General features: G+C 41.0%; 2 protein-coding genes across 4 annotated transcripts; both read left to right on the top strand.

The window, feature by feature from the left end:
- Positions 1–274: 274 nt before the first annotated feature.
- Positions 275–18,993, top strand: LOC133425301 (frizzled-6-like). Its single transcript, XM_061716060.1, has 8 exons — positions 275–408; positions 2,351–2,751; positions 10,073–10,269; positions 10,357–10,927; positions 12,110–12,529; positions 14,641–14,789; positions 14,878–15,264; positions 17,591–18,993. The coding sequence occupies exons 2-8, from the start codon at positions 2,566–2,568 to the stop codon at positions 17,748–17,750; spliced, it is 2,070 nt and encodes a 689-aa protein (XP_061572044.1). The 5' UTR covers positions 275–408; positions 2,351–2,565; the 3' UTR covers positions 17,751–18,993.
- A 2,613-nt stretch (positions 18,994–21,606) lies between these two features.
- Positions 21,607–26,368, top strand: cthrc1b (collagen triple helix repeat containing 1b). 3 transcript variants are annotated; one of them, XM_061718202.1, is made up of 5 exons: positions 21,607–21,814; positions 22,718–22,795; positions 24,440–24,658; positions 24,747–24,963; positions 26,171–26,368. In XM_061718202.1, exons 1-5 carry the CDS (start codon positions 21,704–21,706, stop codon positions 26,311–26,313), a joined length of 768 nt encoding a protein of 255 aa, XP_061574186.1. In that variant the 5' UTR covers positions 21,607–21,703; the 3' UTR covers positions 26,314–26,368. The 3 variants fall into 3 exon arrangements, with proteins under 3 accessions (XP_061574186.1, XP_061574187.1, XP_061574185.1); XM_061718201.1 differs by lacking the exon at positions 21,607–21,814 and adding an exon at positions 22,418–22,620; XM_061718203.1 differs by lacking the exon at positions 22,718–22,795 and having other exon boundaries at positions 21,615–21,814.
- Positions 26,369–26,721: the final 353 nt, after the last annotated feature.

Below are 26,721 nucleotides of genomic sequence, written 5' to 3'. Positions count from 1 at the left end.
ATTGAAGTGGCCCCATCTGGCCCCCACTAGGAAACAGTTTTGGAGGCGCCCCTGTGTCCAGCTACAGCCCGAGGTCTTTTCACAAGGGAGAAAAGTGCACAATGATAGATATATAATTTTATATTTGTGATTTTTTTTAAACCATTTTTAAAGAGGACTTGCCATAGACAAAGTTATACGGAAAGTAAAAAGTAACCTCCTAATGAAGAGTTTGGTCTTTCATACAGACAAACCTGAAACCTGTATTTCCTACTGCCCGTGAAGGCAGCGTCGGCGTCGCGCAGCGCGGCCACGAGCCTGATCAGAGCAGGAGCTGATCACAGAAAACTACGGCAGAAAACCTCCCACACAAGCTATTTCACCAGTTTCCATTCAGTGAACTTTCACTACAACTTCCAGACAGTTGGGGTAAGTTTCTGTGTTCAGGTTTAATCGAGCCAGAGTTGTTTTTTTCCCTGTTTTCGGCTGAGTTGAGTGGGACGCCTCCTGCTCCGGGAGGACATGTTCCCTCAAGCCTCGGCTGGAGAAACCAGCAGACTAAAGGCTGATTTATGGTTCCGCGTCACACCAACGCAGAGCCTACGGCGTACGGCGCGCGTAGCTGCGTACCCTACGCCGTAGGTTCTGCGTCGATTTAACGCAGAACCATAATTCAGGTTTGACAATCCGGCTGTTTCTAGTCAAGCTGACCAAGTCAGTGCTGGTGTGAGTCAAACATTGTAAAATCTGCTTACTTAAAAACAGTAAAACATTTTAAACTTTGCAAATAGGCTAGTCAAAGTATTTTCTACTGACTGACTTTATGAGTTGTTTTAATGCGGCTAATTAACTTAGAAAACTAATCTAACTTAGAAAACTAATTTAACTACGAAATTATATAAAAACGCAGCTGTGCAGTAATCTGACGGTCATGTGGATCTGCAGCACCAAACAGCATCAGTGTGCATCTTTAAGCCACTTTAATATCGTTTAAAAGTGAAACCAGGGGCTGGATGAAACGTTTATGTTCGATAAATCAACACCAGCAAACTTAAACCTTTTGAGACTGAATGTTTATTGTCGTTTTTTAGTTTTTCAAACTTACAACATTTACGCATACATTACATAGACACACATACACTTAGCTTGCACCATTTTCAGTTGAAATATAAATAATTATATTGAATTAACCAGTCAGGGAGGAAAAATAAAATAAATTCAATAAATAATTTAAACAAAAATAAATAAATACAAAATAAATAAATAAAAGGATGATATTTTCCAAAATATTTACTAGTTATTTTTAGGTAAATCTTGCACTTTCATCTGTCATAATGTTCATATATGGTTCCCAGAGTTCAGCAAAGTCCTTACATTACATTAGTCTTTCCAGTCCAATACAGCCAGAAAGCTCCTTATCCACATTCTCAATGTAGGAGCATCCATATACTATACTACTTATATATTACTAAATACTATACTAATACTATACTAATACTCTTCCAACACAGTACAACAGCTCTCCTGGCCTGAAACTGTATATTGCTTTGACGTTTGTAGGAAGTTCTTTGGGTTTATTCCAAGCACACACAGTTTGGCATTTAGGGGGACTTTAGCATTAAACATCTTTGACAAACAATGTATAACATCCTTCCAGAAGTTTTGGATCTTCACACGTTCCCATAAGCAGTGAAATAATGTTCCCTTCTCATTCAAACATTTTGTACAGTCACCTGGAATGTTAGCATTCATATGGTGGAGTTTGACTGGGCTTATGTACACTCTCATTAACCACTTACTGGAGTAGTCGAGACCTTGTGTTTATTGTTTGTTTTGAGGTTTTAAACATGCATCATTCCAATCTAATTCATCAACATCTTCTTTTATATAAACCTTTTGAGACTTAGTTGAAAAACCAGATAGCATTGGGAAAGCATTTGAGGACTCTTTGATCATAATTCATGCGTGTATGTGGAAGTGTGACACTTTAATGTGAAGTTTAATGTGCACCAACAAGTCGAGGCTTATTCTGCTAAATCAACCCCAGTCCCCTGCGTAAATGCATGCATATGAAGTCTGTGTAGGGATTAAAACAGGGATTGACTGGATTTTGGTCTTTTTATTCCATCTGACTTGATTTATTTAAAGAGTAATTACAGAAGTTGATGTTGAGGACCTCCGGGGACCTGGTGGTTTTGCACTGAAGTCATGGGAAGGTGTAATACTATCTGAACAATGTATGATAAACTGTAGGTCTTCAGTTTGTCCTCGCTTTTCCATCCTTCAAGTGAATGTGGTAATAACCAACAACAAAAATCTTAAGAGTTGGGCTTCCTTAAAGAAACATTTCTATATAATTAACTCATTTCAGGGATGTGGGACTCCCACCTGTAACCCAGAGACATCCGTTGACCAGCGATGAGAGGGTCTTACCTGCTGCAGTGGTGACTACAATGTCTCTAGGAGAAGTGATCCGTGAATGACGGTGTGACCCAAGAGAAATCACTGTTCGGGCCCCGACGCATCCAGGAGCCACTTGTTCCACTTGCATATAAAGCATACCATCATTCCCAGTCAGCTGTTGCAATGCTGGTGCCAGGACCTCTGTGGGTGACCCTGGCGGTGATGTGGGTGGGAAGCTGCAGGGCTCACAGCTCCTTTACCTGTGAGCCCATCAAGATGCACCGGTGCATGGGGATGCCCTACAACATGACCTTCTTTCCCAACATGATGGAGCACTACGATCAGGACATTGCAGCCAGTAAAATGGAGGTGAGTCTTCATAATAGGATAAATACCATTAGCATGTCACGGTGTACGTGTATGTGTATATATATATATATATATATATATATATATATATATATATATATATATATATATATTTGCTCACTGATTAGCTTACATCGTATGTATTATTATAATTAGGGCTCGAGCACTTACAGTGCGCAGGCCCTATTGTATCTGTGGAAATGTTTAGTTTTCCTGTTTTTCTTCTGACAAAATTACCAAATTTTGCAGGCAAGCCAGGCCTGGCGAAAAATTTTATATTTAATGGTTTGCATTAATGGGCGTGGCCTAATGGCTCAACAGTGCCCCCTAGAAAACTTTGTGCCTCAAGCCCCACAATACGGTTTGACGTACATGCACGAAAATCGGTACACACCTGTATCATGTCGCAACTTAAAGAAAAGTCTCTTGGCGCCATGGCCGAAACTGAACAGGAAGTCGGCCATTTTGAATTAATCGTGTAAATTTGGCGCAATTTATGCCGTTAATGCGGCCGAACCATAACGTGCACCCAGGTGTGTTATACGTCAAAATGTGCGTCTCCATCCTGCGATGATGGGCATTACTTTTGTCAGTCAAAAGCGTTACCGTGGCGCGCGCCCCTTCTTCTGATTCGTCGATATTTGAAAGTTCCTACTTTCTGCCATAACTTTTCAAGGGTTAGACATAAAGAATCATGGGTGGTGTCATTGGACTTAGTTTTGAGTCCTTGAATTTTATTGGTGAAAATTGCACGCTCGAAGGCCCGTTCATCGCTGCTTTCAGCTTTAATTATTATTGTTGTCTGAAGGTCGATTGTGCTTATTCCTGCTCGGACGTGGACAGGGTTATCAGATAAAGTTTCTCAAGCACTATTTAAATGCATGCCGTGGAAGTGTGTGTATTATGTACCAATGTTGAGCATATCGGTGCCAAAGCAGATATTGACTGAATCATGATTGTGACACATTGTTTACCAGACATGTGCACAAGTCATAGCCAATATTTTGGCATTGCCGCAAAAGTTCTGACAATAGATGTTTAGTTGTAATTAAAATCTGTGATACTGGAAACTTTACAAAGTTGTATGATACAGTAAAACTTTAAGAAGACTTTGCTCATTGGTTGATTTAGTGGACTGCGTTGTTATTCCTTGCTACAACCAGTGGGACAGAGCATCTGACTCTTGATGTCAGTACTGTAATTTGATGGGTACGTGGCAATAAAAAGTACAAAGAGGCATAATAAGAGTCATTCCTATTTGTTAAAAATATTTTGTGGCTGTTTTTGGAAGTGAGTTTATAACATTAGTGATCACCTTATATTTGATTCAGGTCTTTACCAGTCCTGACCAGCCCACATGAATGAATAAATGAATAAATAAACTGCAGCTAGTTGTAAACATTATACTATCAGAGACTACGCAAACAAGCTCCAAAAGCATCCACTTACTATGCAGGGGTGGAAAGGATTGAAGCCCCTCAAGCCATTAATGTTGGAATAAAAAATAAAACAACAACAGCGTATCCCTGCAGTGCAAGTTAAGAGCACTGGAGAGCTCAGAGTCTGGTTATTATATTCTAGGTCCTGCTCTCATATGCCTGCTGCTGGGATCGCTGCCAATAGTGAAGTTTCATCTTTACTCATGACAAATTTGTACTTTTTCAGTATTTTCAATTTCATAGATAGAAATGGCTATTCTGTTTTTGTTATACAGTTTCTTTTTAATTTCATAGCCAAATCCCAAACTTAGATTTAACAGACCTACAAACCTTAATCTAATATTCATCTGGGGCTGGAGAGCTCTGATTCAGTCTTGTGAGAGGCGTGGTACGCCCTGGTCCCAACAAGCACAGACACATTTATTCTGCAATAAATATGTTTATTCGAGACGCCCAGACATATGCGTGTGAGAAGTTGCAGACCAAAATAAACAGAAAGTGGGGCAAAGTTGTAAAATAGGAAAAGACACCACTCAAACTTCACCCTTTTTGGACTGCACCGATAATCGGATCTCAAGTACTGTCACAAATATCTGTCTTTTGGCCAGAATTACAGACATTTTTCCTGCAACAGAAGCACATATCGGCATGATCACATGCACATCTGTCTGACTATTTGGTCTTTCACATGTTAGTATGAAGACTGTCCTCTTATTTTCTAATCGGCCGATTTATGATGCAAAAAGGAAAATAAAGTGGCTGAATATTTATTTAAGTGTGTCCAAGAAAAATGCGGTTTTGAAAAGTATTCAGTGCGGTGATTTACTCCTGTGTGCCTCCGTGAAATAATACGGTTGGACAGCAGATCTAACAACGAAACCAATGAAAATGAGATTTGCTTTGCTGCATGATGGCTCGTATACTGTTTTTAGATTCAAATCCCTTTTATTTAGCAGTTTGCAACACAGTGGGAGAAAGAAAATGTGACCATACAAACTGCGAGGCACCATTCAGACTCTTTTGTCCTAAATGAGATTCTTCCATTTGAACCTCTACCATCCTCCCGTTCCACCACTGCTTATTCAGTGATGGTGATCTCTGTCTTACTCTTGTTTTTTAACTGGTTTTAATCCATGAATCACTTGTGAGTTTCTTCTGTAGATGTCTTTCAGAGTCTGGCAGTTTTTTCCCACCGGTGACTTCCTCCTGTAGAGTCACTAATCTGTAAGAGTTTTCTGTTCTCGTCACGAGGAGCCAGCAGTTCACTGATTTTTATTGACATTTTCAATCTCTTTTTTTATCACATTCATGAGTATAAGTGCTCTTCCTGTATGTGTCAGTTACTCGTACATTGACTTTGCATTGTTTATGCTACTGCACATCCCGCCACAGCCCCCTGAACCCTCTGCTTTGTTTCAGACTCGGCAGCTTTAATGGGTTACCATTTATCATAGTGGGGTGACTCCCAGGTTGTGAACATTTTCGACCCATTTAGATCAAGCACATTAGGGTTGTAATTAAGGCTGCAACTAACAACTATTTTAATAGTCGACTAGTCACCGACTTTTGAAACGATTAATCGGATAATTAGTAATTTTCTTTTAATTTAGTGTGAGGTTGCTTCAATTATGTGGCAAATGATAATAAACACAAGAAACATGACACTAGAGCCCTGCTATAGCGGGAATGTTTTCTTCATCCTGCTCCCGCCCACATCCGCAAAACTCAGAGAAATCATGCTTGCACAGCGCACGATAATAGAGATGCATTGATTTAGTGTCTGCTCCCGTCCCGCAAGAGAAACGTCCAGACAAATCTATCTGATTTAATGTTAACATGATCATTGTGGAACTTGATGGATAATTGACAGTTCATAGGTTAATTGACCGAAAGTTAGATGCAAATCCATCATTGTCATCATCTACAGCTATTTCGCCTTTCACGCTGCATCAATTATGTGATTGAGGTTATAGCAATGAGAGTAGCTGTGAGTGGCTCAAATAATACTAATAAATAACATGAAATAAACAAAGTTAACCAATGAAACAAATTAATTTAACAAATGAAAATAGGATTAATATCTTACCAAGGCGAGTCCATTTCGTTCAACACTCCGACGTGCTTTCTATTCAAATGCATTACCGCCGTGCTCCCGTGAAAAGCAACGTCGGTTTTGCAAACCTTGCAAGTAATCTTTTTATTTGCCGTATCAAGGCTAAAAAAAGGTTCCCAAACTTTTAGTTTTATTACCCGCAGCTGCGCTGAGACGCTATCGTGCATGCACGACTCTCGGCAGAGATTGTATTGAAGTGAGACGCCTCACTCCATTGGAAAAACACGCCTGGCGACAATTGTCGACAATTTTGATTATAGATTTTTGTCGACGAATCGTTGCAGACCTTGTTGTAATAGCTGCTGCAGTACAGATTTTTACATATATTTTTCATAGTGTCCCCTAGTGGCAGCGAGCAGCTACTACAGGTGTACGTAGTACCAGAGCAGCGATGATGCACAGCCAGGCTGAAGCCTTTACCGTATCATCAACAACGACAAAGATGCTTCTCAGTACTTTTCTCTGAAACCTGTTCATGACGCACTAGAAAAACCTTCCATGTGGGTCTAAGAGATAGAAACTGTGGCTTACTTTGCAGATGAGTGACAGTAAACTGCTATTATAATAATGTAATAATTCCTGACAGCATTTAACGACAAATGTCATGCCTGTTTATATCCTAAAGGGCTATGGTATCTCCAGTCAGTCAGTCAGTCATCACAAAAGTTGTTTTCTAACTAGACTCTCTCCAAGGATTGGAGACACCATTTAGAGCTCAAACATGCTCATTTTTAATTGGATGTTTCTGAATGAACATGAGGCAGTTCCAAGTTCTCATTCAGCGTTTTGGATTAGGCGCGTGTTGTTTTTGTTTCATTCCCAAAAAGAAAAAACCTTTTGCTTTGTCGTGGCTGTACAGTACCACTTCTTCTGATGTACCTTAAACCCCGGTGTCGTCTTCGGTCTGTTAAGTTCACTCTTGTGCCATTACTTGGGGACATGGGTTGGATTACACCCATTTTGTCTTGGAGTTTTGAGCAGGAGCAGAGATTTGTTGAGGGAGTCTTTTGTGCGGCGTTTGGCAAAGGTGGAGGTTTCTTATTTCACTGCAACCTTCGCCATGGACTACTCTTTTGACTTTGTTGTGAGGGGTCTTTGATTTCTGGAGGAAGGGGAGGGACACGCCCAGTCTCACACAAAGCCTGCTGCACATACCACAACGAGGATTCTCTGTCTGTTAATCACTCACTCATTTCCCTCCGTGCACGCGTTTACCTCCACGGGTTCTGTCTCCCAGGTGAATGTGCAGACTTTCTCTGGCCTACATTCAACATTGCAAAGCTAATACTTCTCTGAAATATGTGGTGATTATATTAAAAAGACTTGAAATTAAAAGGGAATGTTTCTGTTTGGGTCTCTGGAGGAGGCTTCACCTTCCCCTGCCCTCGGCCCCAGATTACAACGGTTCGCCAGTTTGTGAGTCAGACAAGTTTGAGCTGTGAAATATAAAGATAATGTTACATAACTGATGCACTATAGAGGACGGAGTACCTCGGGGGGCCTTACAAATTTCAGAAAACCCTTTGAAAAGTGAGAGCCTAGACTTTCTCTTTTTTTTTTTTTCAAAATCATTTAATCCTTCAAATACTTTGCTAAGAAATTCTCCCGAAAGGATTTGGCTTTTAAGAGCAAAATCAGCTTGACATTTTGCCGCTGATCCTAGCTGAAAATTTCAGATATTAGGGCTGTTTTTACAGTTGCTGCTGTAGAGCAAATAAAGGTCGGATTGTTGAGCCTTGAGGAGCCGAGAGTCAAGGACCTCCACAGGAGAGAGACAAGGAGGCTTACTGTCAGAGGCAGCAGTCTGAGACCTCACAGACGCAGGATCGCTGCCAGCCCCGGATTTATGAAAAAGAAGAGAGATATTGACTTCTGGACTATGCTCTTGTAAATGCATGTATGTGTGTTTTGTGTACTCGTATGAACGGTTTTTGTGAGTAGTCGGCTGTTAAAGTAACAAGCTCGAAGACAAGTCAAATCCAACATTTGATCACAATGTGTTGAAGTGTAATTGTAAGTTTTGAGGAGTTGGCACACTACATGAGGAATTTAGTTTAGGTTTTATTGTAATTCCCTATTCCTTGTCAAAAGGATGTCTTAAAAATGCAAAAAAAAAAGTTCTCCAAAAACAAAATCTAATCATAAAAGAACTTTTCTTATCTAAGAGTGCAGTTATCCAAAGTCAAACGATACATGTACACAAAAAACAAACATGAATGATCTTTATTTCTTAAAGGGGGCCTATTATGGCATCCAATACCTATTTTAAACAGGCCTTGAATGTCTTAAAAACAAGCTTTTGATTGTTTTTGCTAAATAAATTACAAATTCAGCCTCTGAGCCATGTCTTTATCTTCCCATTCTCTAACCTCATTATCTATGCAGGATTCTGAGTGGGCGGGGCTATGATAATGAGGCTCTGTGCTGATTGGCTGCCTGAATGACGCAATACACCGCTACGAAAAAATGCCGGAAGCTCCGGCCGGTGGAGTTAGTTGTGGCCGCGGTTTCACGCATCCGAGGCCAACCTATGTAAATCGCTCCCATCGTTACGTAACGACGGGAGCAGAATCTGAACGGCTCGTAGATCCACATCACACTGGACGGCTCATCCGAGCGGTTGTACAGACACTGCAGAATTTGGTTGCTTTCCTCCTTCTCTGTGTTGGCAGGCTGAGGGGAGACCACTTTATATATGTTAAAGCAAGAAAAAACAAGTCCTCACAGCCTCCTTATGAACAGCTCTGTATATTCAAGCCCTGCTCTTGGCTTTTTGCTCAGCGGCTGTATGTTTTTAAACGTCCTCACTCATTTCCTGCCTCCTTCACGGCCTCCCAGTCCAGTCCCCCAGTTATTGACCAGGGTGTTGAAACAGAAGAACGGGGTTTGCAGCTGAAGAGAATAGCACGTCTTATTTAAAAGCTGTTAAATAAAGCAACGTTTTCTTAAAGCTCATCATTGTCACTTTAACCTTTTTTTATTTTCAGATAATTTCTTAAAGACCGCAGAAGAAAAATAATGTGGTTATTGTTAAAGAAATGCAAAGGCACGTGACTTCTCTGAGAATGAACAGGATCTTGTGTTGCAAATTTGTGTAACAAACCTTTAGCTAGAGGTGGAGCTGGCTTTTAATTCATATGACTGCAGCATTATTTATATAATTACTCAAGCGTTGTAATTCCTTTTAGAAAGCAGATCAAATTTCAAATTAGGATTGCCTAACGATCAGATCTCCCACCCCGATCTTAAGCTCTGTTTTACCACCTCCTTTCTGTATACAGTCACAAAGAGTTGATCTACTTGCGTTCCTGCTGCAGGTTGCAGTTGTTTTCTCGATCTTACAGATTATCTGTCTGTTTTCCCGGAGCAAAATCAACATTTGTAGCCAGCAAAACCAGCTGTGGGGGCTGCTTCCTGAAAGAGAAAGCAGCTGGTGTAATATTGGAGTTCTCAGTTCAGACAGAACCTAAAAATCAGTAAAATACTGTCTACTTAATTATATCTGTCAAATAAAAATGAACCAAAACACATGTTAATGAAATGTTATCCACAGCTGGAAGTGATCATTTAGATGTGATGTAATGCCTCAGAGTTATTGGTTTATGTAAACTGCATCTGAATGGTGATATCTAACCCCAGGTAGCGTAAACAGCACACGCAGCCAGATCTTGTATTTTAAATGAGGTGGATCAAAGAAGGTTTGTGAACACAACTCTCGTGTGTGGCTGATGGACTTTGAATTTAACATCGCTCATCTCTCTATTTCCAGCCATTCATGCCCCTGATCTCTCTGCATTGTTCTCCGGACGTCCACCACTTCCTGTGCCAAGCCTTTATCCCAGAATGCATCGGGGAGAGCGTGGTGGTTCGGCCGTGCAGGGAAATGTGTGAGGCTGTTCTGTCTGACTGTAGGAAAAATATTGACGTCTTTGGCGTCACCTGGCCCCCTGAGCTAAAGTGTGAAAAGTAAGTAGACTTCCGTCCTCAAGAGCTTTCTCTGTCGTTTCCGACCAATCCATCATATCTTTCTACGTTATTGTCCTCGTCCTTTAGACTGGAACCATGCGGGGGATCAGTGCATCCTGCCACCACTCCGTTGACGTCTTCATCTCCAAAGAGAGATCTGGGTTTCTGGTGCCCGCTGCAGCTGAAGACCAAGCCCGGCCACAGCTCGGTTTTCCTGGGGGCCCAGGATTGTGCGCCGCCCTGCGCCAACATGTACTTTAAGCCACACGACATCGAATTTGCCAAGAGCTTCATCGGCGTGTGTTCCATCATCTGCCTGGGCGCCACACTCTTCACGTTCCTCACCTTCCTCATCGACGTCAAGCGCTTCCGATACCCGGAGCGCCCCATCATCTTCTACGCCGTCTGCTACAGCTTCGTCTCGCTCATCTACTTCATCGGCTTCCTGCTGGGGAACAGCGCCGCCTGTGTCAAAGCGTCCAGTCCTGCAGGAGTAGACACCGTGGTGCTGGGCTCTCAGAGTAAAGGCTGCACGCTTCTTTTTATGCTCCTCTACTTCTTCTCCATGGCAGGCATCGTCTGGTGGGTCATACTCACCATCACCTGGTTCCTCGCAGCCGGACCCAAGTGGAGCTGCGAGGCTATCGAGAAGAAAGCGGTGAGGTTTTTCAGAGTTTGTCATTGTCCGCATTTACAGCAAAGATATGGAGGATATACAGGACTGTCTCAGAAAATTAGAATATTGTGATAAAGTCCTTTATTTTCTGTAATGCAAAAATGTCATACATTCTGGATTCATTACAAATCAACTGAAATAATGCAAGCCTTTTATTTTTTTAATATTGCTGATCAAAATATCTAAAAAAAATTGAATATTCTGGGAATCTTAATCTTAAACTGTAAGCCATAATCAGAAATATTAAAATAATAAAAGGCTTGCAATATTTCAGTTGATTTGTAATGAATCCAGAATGTATGACATTTTTGTGTTTTTAATTGCATTACAGAAAATAAAGAACTTTATCACAATATTCTAATTTTCTGAGACAGTCCTGTACATTGAGTGAATGCAGCATTTCTTTTTTTTCTTTTTTTTTTTAAACATGTCTTTATTAGATTTTCCACTTAATACTCATCAATACAAAAACCCCATTTGGCAGCCCAACACGAAAACACAACCAAAAACAAGACAAGGGCAAAGATATTAAAAGGAAAGAAACACATTAACGAAATGAAAACAAGCTCGTAACAGAAATCATAATAACAATAACAAACCAAATAGAAAAAATAAATAATTCAAATAAAAACAAGAGGCATAAATAAAATGTAAGTATTTTTGTAAAGTATAAATTATCTCCACAATGGCTCTTCAGGTCACCTCACCGTACATTCATGCTTACAAGGCCTCATCAATATCACCATTTTTAAGAAAAGCTAAGAACTTTCCCCATATATGCTCAAATTCAAAGAGCTTTTTCTTGACACAGTAGGTGAGTTTTTCTAGAGCCAGGCATGACGTTAGATGTCAGCAAGAGGCCTAAGGTTGGACCCTTAACACTTTTCCAGCACAAGGCTATTGATCGTCTAGCTTGTAGTCAGCATAGGTCAACCATTTTTTTTCCCTTATTGGACAAAGAGCAATTTGTGAGATATTGCGTCACCATCCTCCAAAATGTTTGGATTTCTTTACATTCCCATAGACAGTGATATAAAGTACCTTGATAATCATTGCATTTATAGCAGAGGTCAGGGATATTAGGATCAAATCTATTTAACTTTACAGGAGTGATGTATAATCTCTCAGCATTTCTTTTACTATCTTGCTGCTCTGTGTCTGTAGGTGTGGTTTCACTCTGCCGCCTGGGGCATCCCCGGGGCGCTCACCGTCATGCTGCTGGCTCTGAACAAGGTGGAGGGGGACAACATCAGCGGAGTGTGTTTTGTGGGGCTCTACGACCTGGACGCGCTGCGCTTCTTTCTGCTGGCTCCGCTGTGCGTGGGCGTCATCGTGGGCCTCTTCCTCATCCTGGCAGGCATCGTCTCCCTCAACCACGTCCGGCAGGTGATCCAGCACGACGAGCGCAACCAGGAGAAACTGAAGAAGTTCATGATCCGCATCGGCGTGTTCAGCTGCCTGTACCTGGTCCCGCTGGTCACCCTGTTAGCCTGCTACACCTACGAGCAGAGTCGCCGCAGCACCTGGGAGAATACCTGGATCGACGACCGCTGCCAGGAGTACAGCATCCCCTGCCCCTACCAGGTAGCTGTGACCCGCAACTAGGGTTGTCCCCGATCAGGATTTCTTTGCTTCTGATCCCGATCACTTGAGTATCTGCCGATCCCGATTTTTCCCGATCCGATCACTTTTTTTGGCTCCCGATACATTTCCGATACTTTTTCCAGATCAGATACATTTTGGCAATGAATTAAAAAAAAAAAAAAAAAGAAAAAAAAAAGAGGACTAAAACTAAATTATCCCAAGTTTCTTTTATTGTCCATTGGAGAACAACATGGACATATATTTCAACAAAGCTTATCAGCTCTGCAAAATGTAAAAACATGAAATTGTAAACTAAAACAAAAAGTGCAGAATAGTGCAATAACAAAAATAAATACATTTAACTTCAAAAAAGGTAGTTGAATGACATCCAGTCAAACTCACAAACACAAGAAAATTAAAATACTTTTTGGCTTAACCTTAGTGCAACATTCTGAATGGCATGAAATGAATAGCAGCAGCTTAATGCAACATGAACATGTATAACATTTCACAATTCAAACATGAAAACCATTTTAGTTTTGCTTACTTCGTCACTTCCGGTCGCCGGTCGGAAGTGACGTTAAATGCAACAATATGTAAAACGATTTAATATATGTTAAAAACATTAATAACTAGGTATGTCCCGATACTTTTTTGGCCGATACCGATGTTTTGAAAATGCCGTGATCGGGCCTGATCAATCGGGCGGCCGATCGATTGGGACAAGCTCTACCCGCAACCATAGTCTATCATTACTGAGTCTTGCTGCCACCCAGAGGTTTTTGGAAGAGTGGTTTTGCAGCCTTTTCCCCCCTTGTACTCGCCATGTTGCAGAAAGAACAGGCCTGGGAAGCCGGCTGGACCACGCCCGTCTTATATCAATCACAGTTAGCTATCTTAGCTTGGCTGACTCAGCTGAAGCTAATCTGTGATGCTATTTTAACCATTCACAGCCTTGGGGTTCCCTCCACTGCAGTAGACTTGCAACACCCACATGCTCCATTGCCAAGCATTTTCATTTCAAGTGTCACTACCTTGACATCGGGAATGCATGCTGACAGAGCTGAAACGAGGACTAGCCGAGTTCCTGTCACACGACGCGCTGCTCACTGTATTTCATATGGTCTTAAATCCAGCAGATTTCCACCTGAATGGATCCTGTGGTAACCCACCGTAGCGTCTTGGCTCCCCCAGCTGTACCACAACGCTGTAGAGCTGCTAGCTAATATTTGCAGCGGGAGCCACAGCTTCAGATGTTGCTTCCGTTGTGAAATCATAAATGAAGCCTGGTAGATCAGACCCACATCTAGAAAGAACACGGGTCTGAAAAAGATCCACGGGCCTCTCCAGCCAAGGGTCCGGTTCATTGTCAAGCTCCCTTTGCATGCGGTTGGTCAACGCCCCTGCTTGGGATGTCCCGATCACATTTTCTTTCTCCCAAGTCTGAGTCATTTGGCCTTGAATATCGGACGATACAGAATCCGGAGCCGATACTTTGGCAATCCACACACTCACAGAAAAAAAACTATTTCCAAACTGCACTGTATTTGCTGCCAAATTTGAAATATTTGCAATTTGCAGACATTTCTGAAATGCAGAAGAGCCCATTTCAGGCCTTAATAGCCCGTAATTCTCATTAAAATATGAATGATTGTGCTCTGTTAAGACTTGATTTACAGCTCAGAATTTATACTCAGAAATCAGGACAGTGCTCAGCACTAAGTAGCAAAACAGATAACAGCTGCTGGACATAACCAACAAATAGCTGCGCACGTGTCACTACGTCACACGTCTAACATGTGTGTTTTTTGTTTTAATTTGTTACTATAGGAGCCAAAATAATACATAAAAAAAAAACCTGATATTCCACTTGCTTCATGCAGTCAGGGTGAAGTTGGCTTTAACCCCAGAAAGAGCATCACATGATTCATGAGCTGTTAAGCTCAGCAGTACAATAGGAAAATTAACTTAGTCTATTTCTGGCTTTTTGTTCCTGAAGCTAAAAACTGTAACTATAAATATTTTCCTAAATGGGAAAGTTGGATTTGTCACTTAACACGGTGGCTGTGAATCCCAAGGTTCTCATTACCGCTTTTGTCTGTCTCCTCCAGACTTCAGAACGCGACCGGCCCGACCTCTCACTGTTCCTTGTGAAGTACTTGATGACACTGGTGGCAGGAATCTCTGCAGTGTTCTGGGTCAGCAGCAAGAAGACCTGCTCCGAGTGGGCCTACTTCTTCAACAGGACCCGCAAGACCGAGTAAGACCGCGTCTCTCCCCGCTCCTGTCCCTGAGGTAATCCAACTCACCCGCCATGTCTTCAGCGTCCTGTCCTTTTGTCTCTTTAGCCCCATCAGTGAGAGCCGGCGAGTGCTCCAGGAGTCCTGCGAGTTCTTCCTGAAGCACAACAATCGCGTCCAGCACAAGAAGAAGCACTACAAGCCCAGCTCTCACAAGCTCAAAGTCATCTCCAAGTCCATGGGCACGAGCACGGCCGCCACTCCCACCAGTCCTGGCATCAGCGTCTCCACCCTGGGCAACCACGAGCCCCACATGCAGGGCTCCCTGTCTGACGCCTCGGCCCGGGGGCCGCTGGACCGGGGAACCCCCAACCGGAGCTCCAGGAGGACGGACAGAGAGCCGGAGAAGGAGGGAGGGGAGAGACGCAGCAAAGGGGGGAGCTCCAGCAAGATCAGCAGCCGCTCGGAGAGCATCAACAGAGTTGCAGATGGGAGGTAAAGTTGTATATTTATTTTTATATATATACCAGTGTTTTGGAAAAACACAGCATTTGCTACTTGCTGTACTTTATATGGCTGGGCAGCGGCTGTGTAGCACAGTGTCTCCCAACCTAGGGTCCGGGCCCCCCCTGGGGGGGCGCGAAACTTTGTCTGCTTTAAAATTATGCAGTTGTAAAAATTACATTTGCGAATGAGTCATTCATAAGACATTGTTAGGAATAATTTATGAATGTCTTGAATATTTTTTGTGTTTTATACACTGGTGACAAACACAGGAAATGATTTAATTCCTTATTATTATATCATTACTCAACATTTAATCTACTCCGACAGGTTGTTAAAGGAAAAATGTTAAAAAATGTTTGTCTCATATTAAAAGAGACATGTTTCAGAAATATTTTTATGTCCTTTTATTTTCTTTTGTGCGTATTTTATACATTGGTGACATTGGAGAAAAACAAAATCATATGTATACAGGGTAAACCAAAGAGAAATGTATCAAAAAAACATAATTAATGTTAATTTTTTCAATTAAAGACTATTTTGGTGCTAGTATGTATGGGCCGGGGGTCTGGCTGGTCTTAGACACAAGTAGGGGGGGCTCCAAGGAAAAAAGGTTGGGAACCACTGGTGTAGCACACAAGTTACAGCTATATGATGAATGGAATAGCCTTAAAGTGCAGCTGCAATCGGACACATGAACCTAACCATGAGAAAGCTGCTCATTGTTATCAATTTGTTATGAATTCCTCGCGGACAATGACTTCCCTGCGTCTGGAACCCAGGGATTTCCTCCTTTGTGGTGCTTCGGCTTCACTGCTGCTTTTTATCAGTGTGTTGTTTCCTCTTTTGGTCTATCTGCTTTGTCTTGATTATTCAGCAAGTGAAACGTAGCTTTATCAGCTTCCTGTGAGACGTGTTTTATTCACTTTACAAAAAAGAAAACAATCAAGATGCACCCGTCCTTGATTTGTCTTAAAAACAGCAAAAGCTGCAGCGAGAGCCAGTTGTTACACAGCTCTGGTGGGGGGAGGGAGTGTGACGGAAAGAGTCTCCCTTTGTGTAAACTTCTTTGGATTGCCAAAAGAAGACATTATTTCCAAGTCACGTTAGTCTTAACTTACTGAAGGAGGCCGAAGACAACCGGAAGCATGTTTCTGTTTAAGTGAGACTTGAATGTAAATATGTTGACGTACAGAGAGCTCTTCACTTGGCTGGATGTTGTAGAAAGACTTTTCCTTCCCATGCAAAGGATCCTGAGATTAGACTCTTCTTGTGTCCTCCAAAGTGTTGAATTGGCCACTCCTAATGTTCCTCTCATACCTCTAATCTGTTTGCTTTGTTCTGCATACTAAAGTGAACTTATTTCACTTGACTGAAGTGCTTGTTTGAGTGCTTGTTTGGGGTTCGGAGCAGATGCTGTGTAGTGCAAACACCACACTTGGAATCAACACCAAGCCTCTTTCCTATTTAACCCCCAAGGAAACGATGAAGGATGAGCATTAACACAAGAATTAATGCTGTTATTTATGCTGAATTTGTCCTGTTACATTTGAACCCCTGAAAAAAATTGGAGTCTCACTCCAATTTTAATGTGGATTGTCTGAAATTAAAGCTGTGGGGCTGCACTGGAAGTACATGTTCATTATATAACTATAACCTGAAATTATTATTATTAACAGCCTATATAACAAAAAATGTGTTGAAATTCAAGTGTCTTTGGATTGAAGATGTATGGGCAGAAATATGTGCCACTAGAAACTGAATTTGAATAATTTATATTTGAATTTGAATTGCTCAACTTGAATAATTGCATTAAAAAACTGAATCTGAATCACATAATTTGAATTTGTATTGTTTAATTTGAATCATTGCATTGAAAAACTGAATCTACATTCAGTTCTCACAATTCAAATTCAGTTCTTGCAATTCAATTTCAATTTTACTGTGCCAGACATCCGGGTCTTCCGGAGGAAGAGCAATCGAGTGCAGATACAAAGAACTTTTCACGTAGCCTACTATAACCTCTATTTTCTTCAATCAAATATTCAATTCAGTTCTTCAATTCAAATTTAAACTACTCAAATTCAGTTTCTAGTGGCACATATTTCTGCCCATAAAGATGCTCTCTCACATCTAGACTCTTTCTGTTTTGTTTTTTTTTTAGCTGAAAGTTTCTTCTGCAGTTTTTAAGATTTAAGTTTAGGATTACTGTCACTTTACAGGTGAATCTGTTGCATATTCCTAGCATAGCCAGACTGGTATTCATCTAAAATGTGCAGGTGCTCCATTAAAGAGTAATGTGTCCTGTCTGGTTTAGGATGACTCCGCGGAGCGAGCTGTCGGAGGTGAGGCCGGTGGCTGTCGGACATCAGCAGCACTCAGCTCTGAACCTGTCACACAGCAGCAGCTTCCAGGACTCCGCCCAGCAGATGCTGCACCAGCTGTGTGAGGAAACCAAGGACCCAAAGGACATCTGACATCCCAAATGTACTTGTTCACTCATCTTGTAACCACTCAGTCAGACTTGATGTTGAATTCTTGTTTGCTCAGATTGTAGCCGGTGGATGTTTCTTGTCAGCAAAGTGAGACATACCTCGATAAATTTCAAATGTGGTGTGTTGGACCAGAATTTGTGGTATTAAACCTAAACCTGCTCATCTTAGATGACTTATATCACACCCCCTGACTGTGCAACAACCAGTCTTCATTTGATACTGTAGCACGCATTAGTTCTCCTGTCTTATAGATAAGTTGTTGAATCACATGCCCAACTCCCTAGTAAACAGATGCAATATTTATGTAAATATTCTTATTTTTAATGTAGCGTTTAAGCTTTTTACTGAACTAGTAACTACACTGAGAGTTGTAATACAGAGGTCATAAAAAATAGCCAAAAATCCTGCCAAGGAAAGTTGTTGCGTGTCAAACGGTTGATGAGTTGCTTTTCCCGGATCGATGTTTGTTTTCAGACCTCATATTGTACTACACATTATGTGCCACTTATTTCACTCTTTTTGAGAAACTCTTAAATATATTACTGATGATAGTGTCAAATTTGACCATTTCTTTAGAGTCTGTTTTGTTTTGTGATTATTTTTTTTTTCTTATTTCTGTTTTATTTAAGAATGTATACGTCCACTCAGCGTGGGGAAAGTACAGCTTTGTCATTTTCTTAAAGAATGTACCTTTTGTCTGCAGGTGTTTTTACACTGGTGATGCTGTAAATTCATCGACTTTTATCAGTAAACAAATCTCGTGGGCTTTGCACTATTTGTTAATAACCACTAATTACTACGTAGTCACAAAACACAGCTGACTATTTAGGAATATCTGCGGTGGTCGTTGACGGACGACACCTCAAGTCGGTCCAGAACGACTTCCTCTGAAAACGCATCCTGCTGTATTGTCTGTTATGCTGCACAAGGGACCGGTCGTACCCTTGAATTTACTTGTGTTTTGGTTTTGGGGGGTCACAGGACAGCTCCAAAACAAAGATTTAAAGGGAATTTGTATTAATGGATGATTTTATTTTGTATTCCTGTTACAGTAATGATGTGTCTAGGTCTGGTGTAGTCTATCAGATGTTCTGTACGCTCTCCATCCATTTGCACTGTGCTTTTTTTACTGAGGCTTTTCTTTTCTACAACTTTTGTATCTGAGATGTTTTACGCTGATAAAGTGTTTAATTAAAACACTTTTTTTTCCTACTGCATCACTTAATTATTGTACTTTTACAGATTTCAGTCTAGATTTACCAACAAGCAGTAATATACCTGTTTTATTCACAACAAAGAGAACATGTTCAATTTAAGGAAATGTGTTTTGTCTAATGTCTATTGTAAGACATAAATAAGGTAAATTGGAATTATATGGCAACAATATGTTTCAAAGGGTTTATGGAGGATGGTGTCCACTGCAGTGTAGCAACAACGGTGCATCCATGCACATTTGGGACGTGAGTTAATTAGTTAATATTTATTTCGGTCAATCACAAACATAAAAATCAACAAACAAGATAACACAGGTTTTTCCCTGGTCAACATTGTGATTATTTTGACCGAAAAGGTCTGGGCTTGAAGCATAAAGCTTATCTTGCCCACCTTTTAACAGAATAGACTATACAAAAAGAACAAATGAAGTATCATAAGTCTATACAAAATAATAATAATGACGATGATAATAGTAATAATAATAGCAATAGTAATAATAATAGCAATAATAATAATAATGATAGCTCTGAAAACAGAAAGTGAAAAGATGCTAAGGAAACCGACAAAACCAATTTAAGTTGTCATTTCATCTCATGCATGTGTGCATTCTTCTTTGTTTGTTCTTCTTCAGGGTGAGGACCCCTGTTGCTGCAGTTTTGGGACAGGAATGTCCCATCATTGTCTGATATAGGATTAGAGCAGCAGTCACGGGTCTTCCTTGTCATAGTTTTCATTTCATGGAGTGCTCAAGGTCCAAACGTGCTGGACTGCAGGCAGACCAGTTCAGCACCAAGATCATTCTAACACAGGGCCTTCCTCAGATCCTTTTATAATGGATAAGTTTAGCACTCTTGCTTGAAAAAGACATCCGGATGAGAGATATGTTGCTATTAAAGCCTGTATATACCTTTCAGCATTGATGTTTCCATTCCAGATGTGCAAGCTGCCTATACCCAAATGTGCCAGCGTACTCTCATGCCATCAGAGACGCAGTCTGATGAACTGGTTTGTCCTTCCCCTCTTTAGTTCAGAGGGTGAACCATCTATGGCAGTGGTGTTCCACCCCGGTCCTCAACATCTACTGTCCTGCATGTTTTAGAGTCAGACGGTCCCCTGAAACAACACAACTGACCCTAATTAATGGTCGTCATCAGCTTGTCATCAAGGTCTGTACATCTCTGTTAATGACACAGACACTAAACTGGGTAACATCTAAAACATCAAGGATAGTAGATCTTGAGGATCAGAGGCTGGATTCACCAATATGTTCTTAAAAACAATCTTAAGAAATGTCTTAAGATCTAAAATTAAGAAGTTCATAAGAAAGTTCTTAAGTGCAATTCCTCAATATTTTCTTAAGAACTGTCATTTCTTACGAATTTCGTATTTTTCCTACTTAAGAACTTCTTAAAATATGTAATTGCGTTGCACGCGCCAACAAACAACATATACAGGTAGTTTGGGTCTTAACCATCAGTCACTCACTTAACATGGAGAAGGAGAAAAGGAGATGCAGGAACTTTTCAAGGTTATGGTGGATGAGATTAATGTGCGAAAAAAATACTATTGGGGAAAATTAATAATAATTAACTAACATGCTAAACAGTTAACAGGCTCTTTGTGTAATTAATTACAAAGTATATCCCCAAACTGTGACCTACTAGTCTAAACTTGTCTAAAATGTGTTGAAAAAGGTGATATTAGAGGCTTATTATTATTATTATTATTACCTTTTCACAGAAGACATTTTAAGACAGGTGAAGGTTGCCTTAAAGTTAAGAAAAAAGTCAAGAACAAATTTGAGAACTTTTATTTCAAGAATACCATTTATTCTTAAGTTTTTTCTTAAGAAGAAACTTAAGAAGAAAGTTGAGAAAATACTTAAGAACTTTTTTGGAGAATATGACTTCTTCTCTTTTTTCTTCTTAAGACTGAACTTAAGAAAACAATTACACTTAAAAAAAAAAATTTTCTTAAGAATGTTTTGTGAATCCGGCCCCAGGTTTGATGACCACTAATCTATGGTTTCCAAAAACAATTTAGATTTGTTTGGTCACAGGAAAATGTTTTGCCTTTCTTCAGTCCATTTCGCATGATGTTGGCTCCAGAGAAAACAGCTGTATATCTGGCGTCCAGCATCGTTTGCTGGAGGAGAGCCTGAAGATCACAGACTTGGTGGCTTTTGTCCCAAGCACACAGTCTGTTGGGATACTATGCTCTCTGCTAAAAGAGTTATTTAAAGTCTTTGCACCGTTTTCCATATGGAAACGCATTTATCCAAGAATGTTTGTAGTTATGCCACCGATCTGCAACCAATTAACCTAAATGGCTGCAAGATGTTCCTCCAGGTGTTTCTTTTTAGTGCCACCACTTTTCCAGCCTTCCTGAGACATGGAGCTGCAATCAAATATACAGTTAATGAGATTCATGAGATTTTGCATGTTTTATTCTGAATAAAATGTGGGTTTATCAGATTTTCCGATAGTTTTATTTGCATTTTACGCGGAACTTCTCGCGCGTCATGGCGCGCCCGCACCAATCTCAGGGGGACGTTTTTTTTTTTTCCTTGGAGCTGCCTCCCTGCAAGTTGACTGGCTCCTTCTCTCTGTCCCTGCCCTCCTCCTCCCTGGAGGTGCAGCCGGCTGGAGCTGGAGCTGGATCTGGATCTGCAGCCCCAGTCAGTGTCTCCGTCCCCCAGACACACACACACTCCGGCCGGTATGATGTCTGGTGTCGCTGCGCTGCTGCTCCTCGCCTGCCTGGCGCTGCCGCTCTACGGGGTAGAAAAGGTGAAAAACAGGGGATATCGAAAAGATCCTGACGCAGACAAGGTAAGAGGGATTAAGATGTAAAAATGAAAGAATTTGATGTAACTTTTAACATAAAATAATTATCCAATCCACTGCCATTAATTCATCAGCCTGCTTTGTTGCATTCTTAGTGCGTCTCATTCAACGTTCATTCATTTATTTATTTATTCAGTAAATTCCTTGCTCTCATCCCTGCCTTTTATTTTTCTTGGGCCGTGCATGTGTAATTTGCCAGATGTATTTATAAGCTACATGTTTCCCAAAATGCAACCTAGAACAATGAGAAAAACTGCATGACATTGCTGATTCATCCACATGTGGGAGTGTGTCCTCTCTAAATTACTGGTTCCACCTACAGATCACAAAAAACTTTTTTTTGTCCCTCATTGTCAGCTGATCCTGTTATATTCCGCGTTTGGCAGCTGTATGGAAAACTGAGTGTACAGAAAGGAGGGAAAAAAAGTCCCTAACAGGAAGTTTGAGTCAGGCTCATACTGTCTTTGTTATCTGTGTGGCTGCATATTTATTTATTTAAATAATAAATAAATAGACTGCGGCTGCTATTGTATGTCTGCATTGGACTGAATTCATTCAAAATAACTGAATCGTTGCAAAAAAAAGCACCTTTCATCACACTTAAGTCCACCCGCATGCCCAGTCGTGGGTAACAGAGTTGCATGGCCTGCTCTGCTTTGCCTCAGTGTGGGATGGAAGGACACAGTTTGATCACCTCTTTAATCTGCTGGAAAATAAAAGTGAATTCTGCTTTTATTTTGCTGGACCTCTTGGGATCCCACCCCCCATCCCACCACGAGATACTCCCAGAAGTCAGTTTACTCCTCTTTTAACACCACTGAGCTCAAACTGCAAATGTGATGTGACATATTTGATCAATATCATATTTTGTTGCCATTTTGTGTCTAGTGCACTGGAAATGATGCAGACAAGCCCAACTGCACTAGGCACGCCAGTGAGGACAGATCTGCTTATCTGAACAGCATGGTAATCATAAAATCCAATTTTGCATCTTTGCTCGATTTTCTGAATCAGAAAGTTATCACAGCTGGACTTTATTTCAGCTTACTGCACGGCCAAAGAACGATTCAGAGCTTGCTTTGGTGATGACTAACGCATGAAATGCCACCAATACCTCACCACTTCATGGCAAATGGCAGCCTTTATGTTTCCAGCCATAGTACTGGACTGTCTGCTAACAGTTGGCATGAGTGGAGACTGACTCATGCAGACAGGCAGAGCCCCTACCCAAAGAGCCTGCAAGAAAACTAATATAAAAGTCTGCTGTGCGGCTGTGTGGACAGAGGTTCCATTCATTAGTGTGCTTTGAAAAGGCTCCAGAAATCCTGCCTTTAATAAAACATCCAGCCTTCTCCCTCTCTGAATGTCAACCAAGTTTCAAAACTTATGCAGACCGTGTGTCCTTTCCATATTCTGTCCTCAGTTAGTGGAGGTAAAAGGAGGTTTTATCCGTCTTTCTGAGCGGGAGACACCGCAGGTTCAGCTCCAGCACACACATACCAGTCAGCAGTTTCATCACAGCCTTGAGTGTCCTATAGAGATGATGTAAGGTTTCATTTTTCCAGGTTTCACCAGCACTCGCTGCTTGATGGCTAAACCAGACCCTCAACCATCTGTTTCACAGCAGCTGACACCAAACTACTGCAGTTCTCTTTAATTCTAGGTGCTTTTGAACCTCAGATAGTCTGAAGTCCTTTTTTTTTTTTTTAACTTCACCCGAGGGATTTTAGCCAGGACAAGATGTTGAAACTGAAGCAATGGCTCTTTTGTTCCCCTCTTCCAGTGTCGGCCCTTTTTTTTTCTTGTATTATTTTTAATGCTTTTTGGCCACTTACCCATCATAACTGCTCGAGCAAAAGGGCAAAAATGACCCAACAGGAACTCAGACCCGACCAGTTTTGGCAGCGTCTGTGTTTGCCTAAGGCCCAGGATGCTCTTCTACGTGTCACTTTATGTCTTTTGTTGGGGCTGAAGCTATTACAAATCACCCAAACCAAAATGAAAACCCATGTGCAGCTAAAAGTGGAGCAGTTATTCTACACTTTACAACCTGTTGGTCAATATGTCTCTCGGAGGTACTTATTACACAAACCCAAGGGGATCCTCATTGTGTCTCTCTCTGTATGTGGACACTCTCTCTGTATTTGGCGAGCTCTCCTGGCCCTGCGCTTGTCTGGGTCAGCTTGAGTAAGATGCATGTGTTTTAGACATAGCAGAGGATGAATCATGCGGAAACATGGGTGGAGAGACACCTTCTGATTTAGGCCTTAAACTCCTTGTCAGCATATGATCTGATCCCATTTGTAGCTTCATGTTGTTGCTTGTCTCGGTTTGGATCAGACAGGTCTCTTTTTACACTTGTATGCTCAATTTGCATTTGTGGTGAATTCCTCCTTCTTTTGTGTGTGATAGCTGAATAGATGTCAGCGTTTAAGTGTCTGTGCATGTATGTGGATTTAAGCCTCCTTAAGAAGAAAATAATGAAATGAAAATGTGAAACCGGAGCTTCATAAACAATAGATTCAGTGCATGTTGTTGTATGGCTTTGTTTCAGTGTCGGTTTCTGCAACCATTTCCCTTCTGTGTTGTTTCTCTCCCCCCCCCCTCCAGTACGGCAGCTGCTTGCAGGGCCCGGCAGGCACCCCTGGCAGGGAGGGTAACCCCGGGGCCAACGGCATCCCAGGAACCCCAGGTATCCCCGGCCGGGACGGGCTCAAAGGTGAAAAAGGAGAATGCGTGAGCGAGATTTTCGAGGAGCCCTGGAGGCCCAACTACAAGCAGTGTGCCTGGAGCGCTCTGAATTATGGGATAGACCTGGGTAAAATAGCTGTAAGTGTGGGATCCTGATGATTTTTTTGTTTTGTCATTAAAGACACATGAACGTAACACATCTGACCCGTTTGTTGCTGTGTTGCAGGACTGCACGTTCACCAAGCTGCGCTCAGACAGCGCCCTCAGAGTCCTGTTCAGCGGATCTCTGAGACTCAAGTGCAAGAATGCGTGCTGTCAGCGGTGGTACTTCACCTTTAATGGAGCGGAGTGCACCGGCCCCCTGCCAGTCGAGTCCATCATTTACTTGGACCAGGGAAGTCCTGAGCTCAACTCAACCATCAACATCCACAGAACGTCCTCAGGTACGACTCCAGTGGTAGGATCGGTTGTACGAAAACCTCTCTGAACCAACAACAGAGCTGGTTCAGCTGTGGTCACATTTTATTTATATGTATTTTATATTATGATCATATTTTCATCTAAGTTACAATGATTAATTAATAAAAACTGAATTCAGCGATCAAAATCCTTTCCAATATGATTTTTTTTATATATATATATATATATATATATATATATATATATATATATATATATATATATATATATATATATAAATATAGGACTGTCTCAGAAAATTAGAATATTGTGATAAAGTTCTTTATTTTCTGTAATGCAATTAAAAAAAACTAAAATGTCATACATTCATTACAAATCAACTGAAATATTGCAAGCCTTTTATTATTTTAATATTGCTGATTATGCCTTACAGTTTAAGATTCCCAGGATATTCTAATTTTCTGAGATAGGATATTTGGGTTTTCTTAAAGTGTGAGCCATGATCAGCAATATTAAAATAATAAAAGGCTTGCAATATTTCAGTTGATTTGTAATGAATCCAGAATGTATGACATTTTTGTTTTTGTAATTGCATTATAGAAAATCACAATATTCTAATTTTCTGAGACAGTCCTGTACAAGATAACATGAGAAAATATGCTTACTCACACTCAGAATAAGAATGACTGCTGCCAGTCTCATGCCTCATGAAACTGCTGTCTGCATGTAGATCAGTTTATTACATCTAAAAGTTCTCTAAAGATGGACTAAAGGCTTGTAACAGCTCCCTTTTTAAAAATCTGTGTAATTATGAGAAATTGCAGTTGTACAAGAACAGTTGGACATCCTGGTAGCCAGGGATTGTAAAATGGTATGTTTTTTTTTTTTTGCTGTGAAGAAAGTTATTTTTTCTTCCTAACTTTGTTACATTTGATCAGAACCGGAGCTAAAAATGACTTCGGTTCAGTCATTTTTAGCCCAGCTAAGCTCATTTTTAATTGTGGCTTTATGCCGACTCAATTGCTAGGCTTTTCATTCAGACTCGTGGCACCAGCGACGTCCAGCTGACCGTTCATTGAACTTCTGCGGGGGAGCCGGTTTAAAACAATACTCACTAAAAAACTGGAGTCTGCCAATGTCAAAAACTAAACCGATTCACACTTTCCATGAAGGTGTTCCCTGAAACTCATTAGCCCTCTCCTGTCCCCCCCCCACCCTTTCTCTCTGCAGTGGAGGGACTATGTGAGGGCGTCAAAGCAGGACTGGTGGATGTGGCGGTGTGGGTGGGGACCTGTGCAGACTATCCCAGAGGAGACGCATCTACAGGCTGGAATTCAGTGTCCAGAATTATTGTGGAAGAACTGCCTAAATAAGGAACCCAGTTGCATAAAAGGGAGGATCCAGACTGTTTAGTGTAAGAGTATGTCATCTAGAAATAATCAGGTACGGTTTGCTGAGGCACCGCAGCATCACCGATGGTAACTTGAATCCTTTTGTTTCGTTTCTGTACCGGCTGACAGGCCTGTAAACAAGTACTGATGTTCTTTCTGCTAGAAATAAATGTACTGTAGCGATATCTGCTTGTGGGTGCTAATTAGAGTACTGTTACTATTTTACAAGAGCTGATGATGCTTAAACTGTGTACTCTGTGATTTTGTATGCATTACTTTTTTTTAATAAAGTAATCTTTTTTTTAAAGACTTCATCTCGTAATTGCTTATAATTTTCACCAATGATTTCACCAAAACTTCATCCAACATAGGCCAAAATAACACATTTAA

The sequence above is a fragment of the Cololabis saira genome, chromosome 3 (assembly GCF_033807715.1).
Source record: "Cololabis saira isolate AMF1-May2022 chromosome 3, fColSai1.1, whole genome shotgun sequence".
NCBI lineage: Eukaryota > Metazoa > Chordata > Actinopteri > Beloniformes > Belonidae > Cololabis > Cololabis saira.
The sequence above is the reverse complement of the archived record's forward strand: the minus strand, read 5'-3'. Positions and strand labels throughout refer to the sequence as shown.

What these genes read in the sequence shown, in the direction of transcription:
- LOC133425301 (XM_061716060.1), top strand. Translation starts at nt 2,566, where the DNA reads ATGCTGGTGCCAGGACCTCTGTGGGTGACCCTGGCGGTGATGTGGGTG. An exon ending in GCATCCCCTGCCCCTACCAG is followed by an intron (nt 12,530 to 14,640) that starts GTAGCTGTGACC and finishes TGTCTCCTCCAG; the next exon opens with ACTTCAGAACGCGACCGGCC. An exon ending in AACAGGACCCGCAAGACCGA is followed by an intron (nt 14,790 to 14,877) that starts GTAAGACCGCGT and finishes TTGTCTCTTTAG; the next exon opens with CCCCATCAGTGAGAGCCGGC.
- cthrc1b (XM_061718201.1), top strand. Translation starts at nt 22,471, where the DNA reads ATGGCCTGCTCTGCTTTGCCTCAGTGTGGGATGGAAGGACACAGTTTG. An exon ending in CTGCTTATCTGAACAGCATG is followed by an intron (nt 22,796 to 24,439) that starts GTAATCATAAAA and finishes CCCCCCCTCCAG; the next exon opens with TACGGCAGCTGCTTGCAGGG. An exon ending in CATCCACAGAACGTCCTCAG is followed by an intron (nt 24,964 to 26,170) that starts GTACGACTCCAG and finishes TTCTCTCTGCAG; the next exon opens with TGGAGGGACTATGTGAGGGC.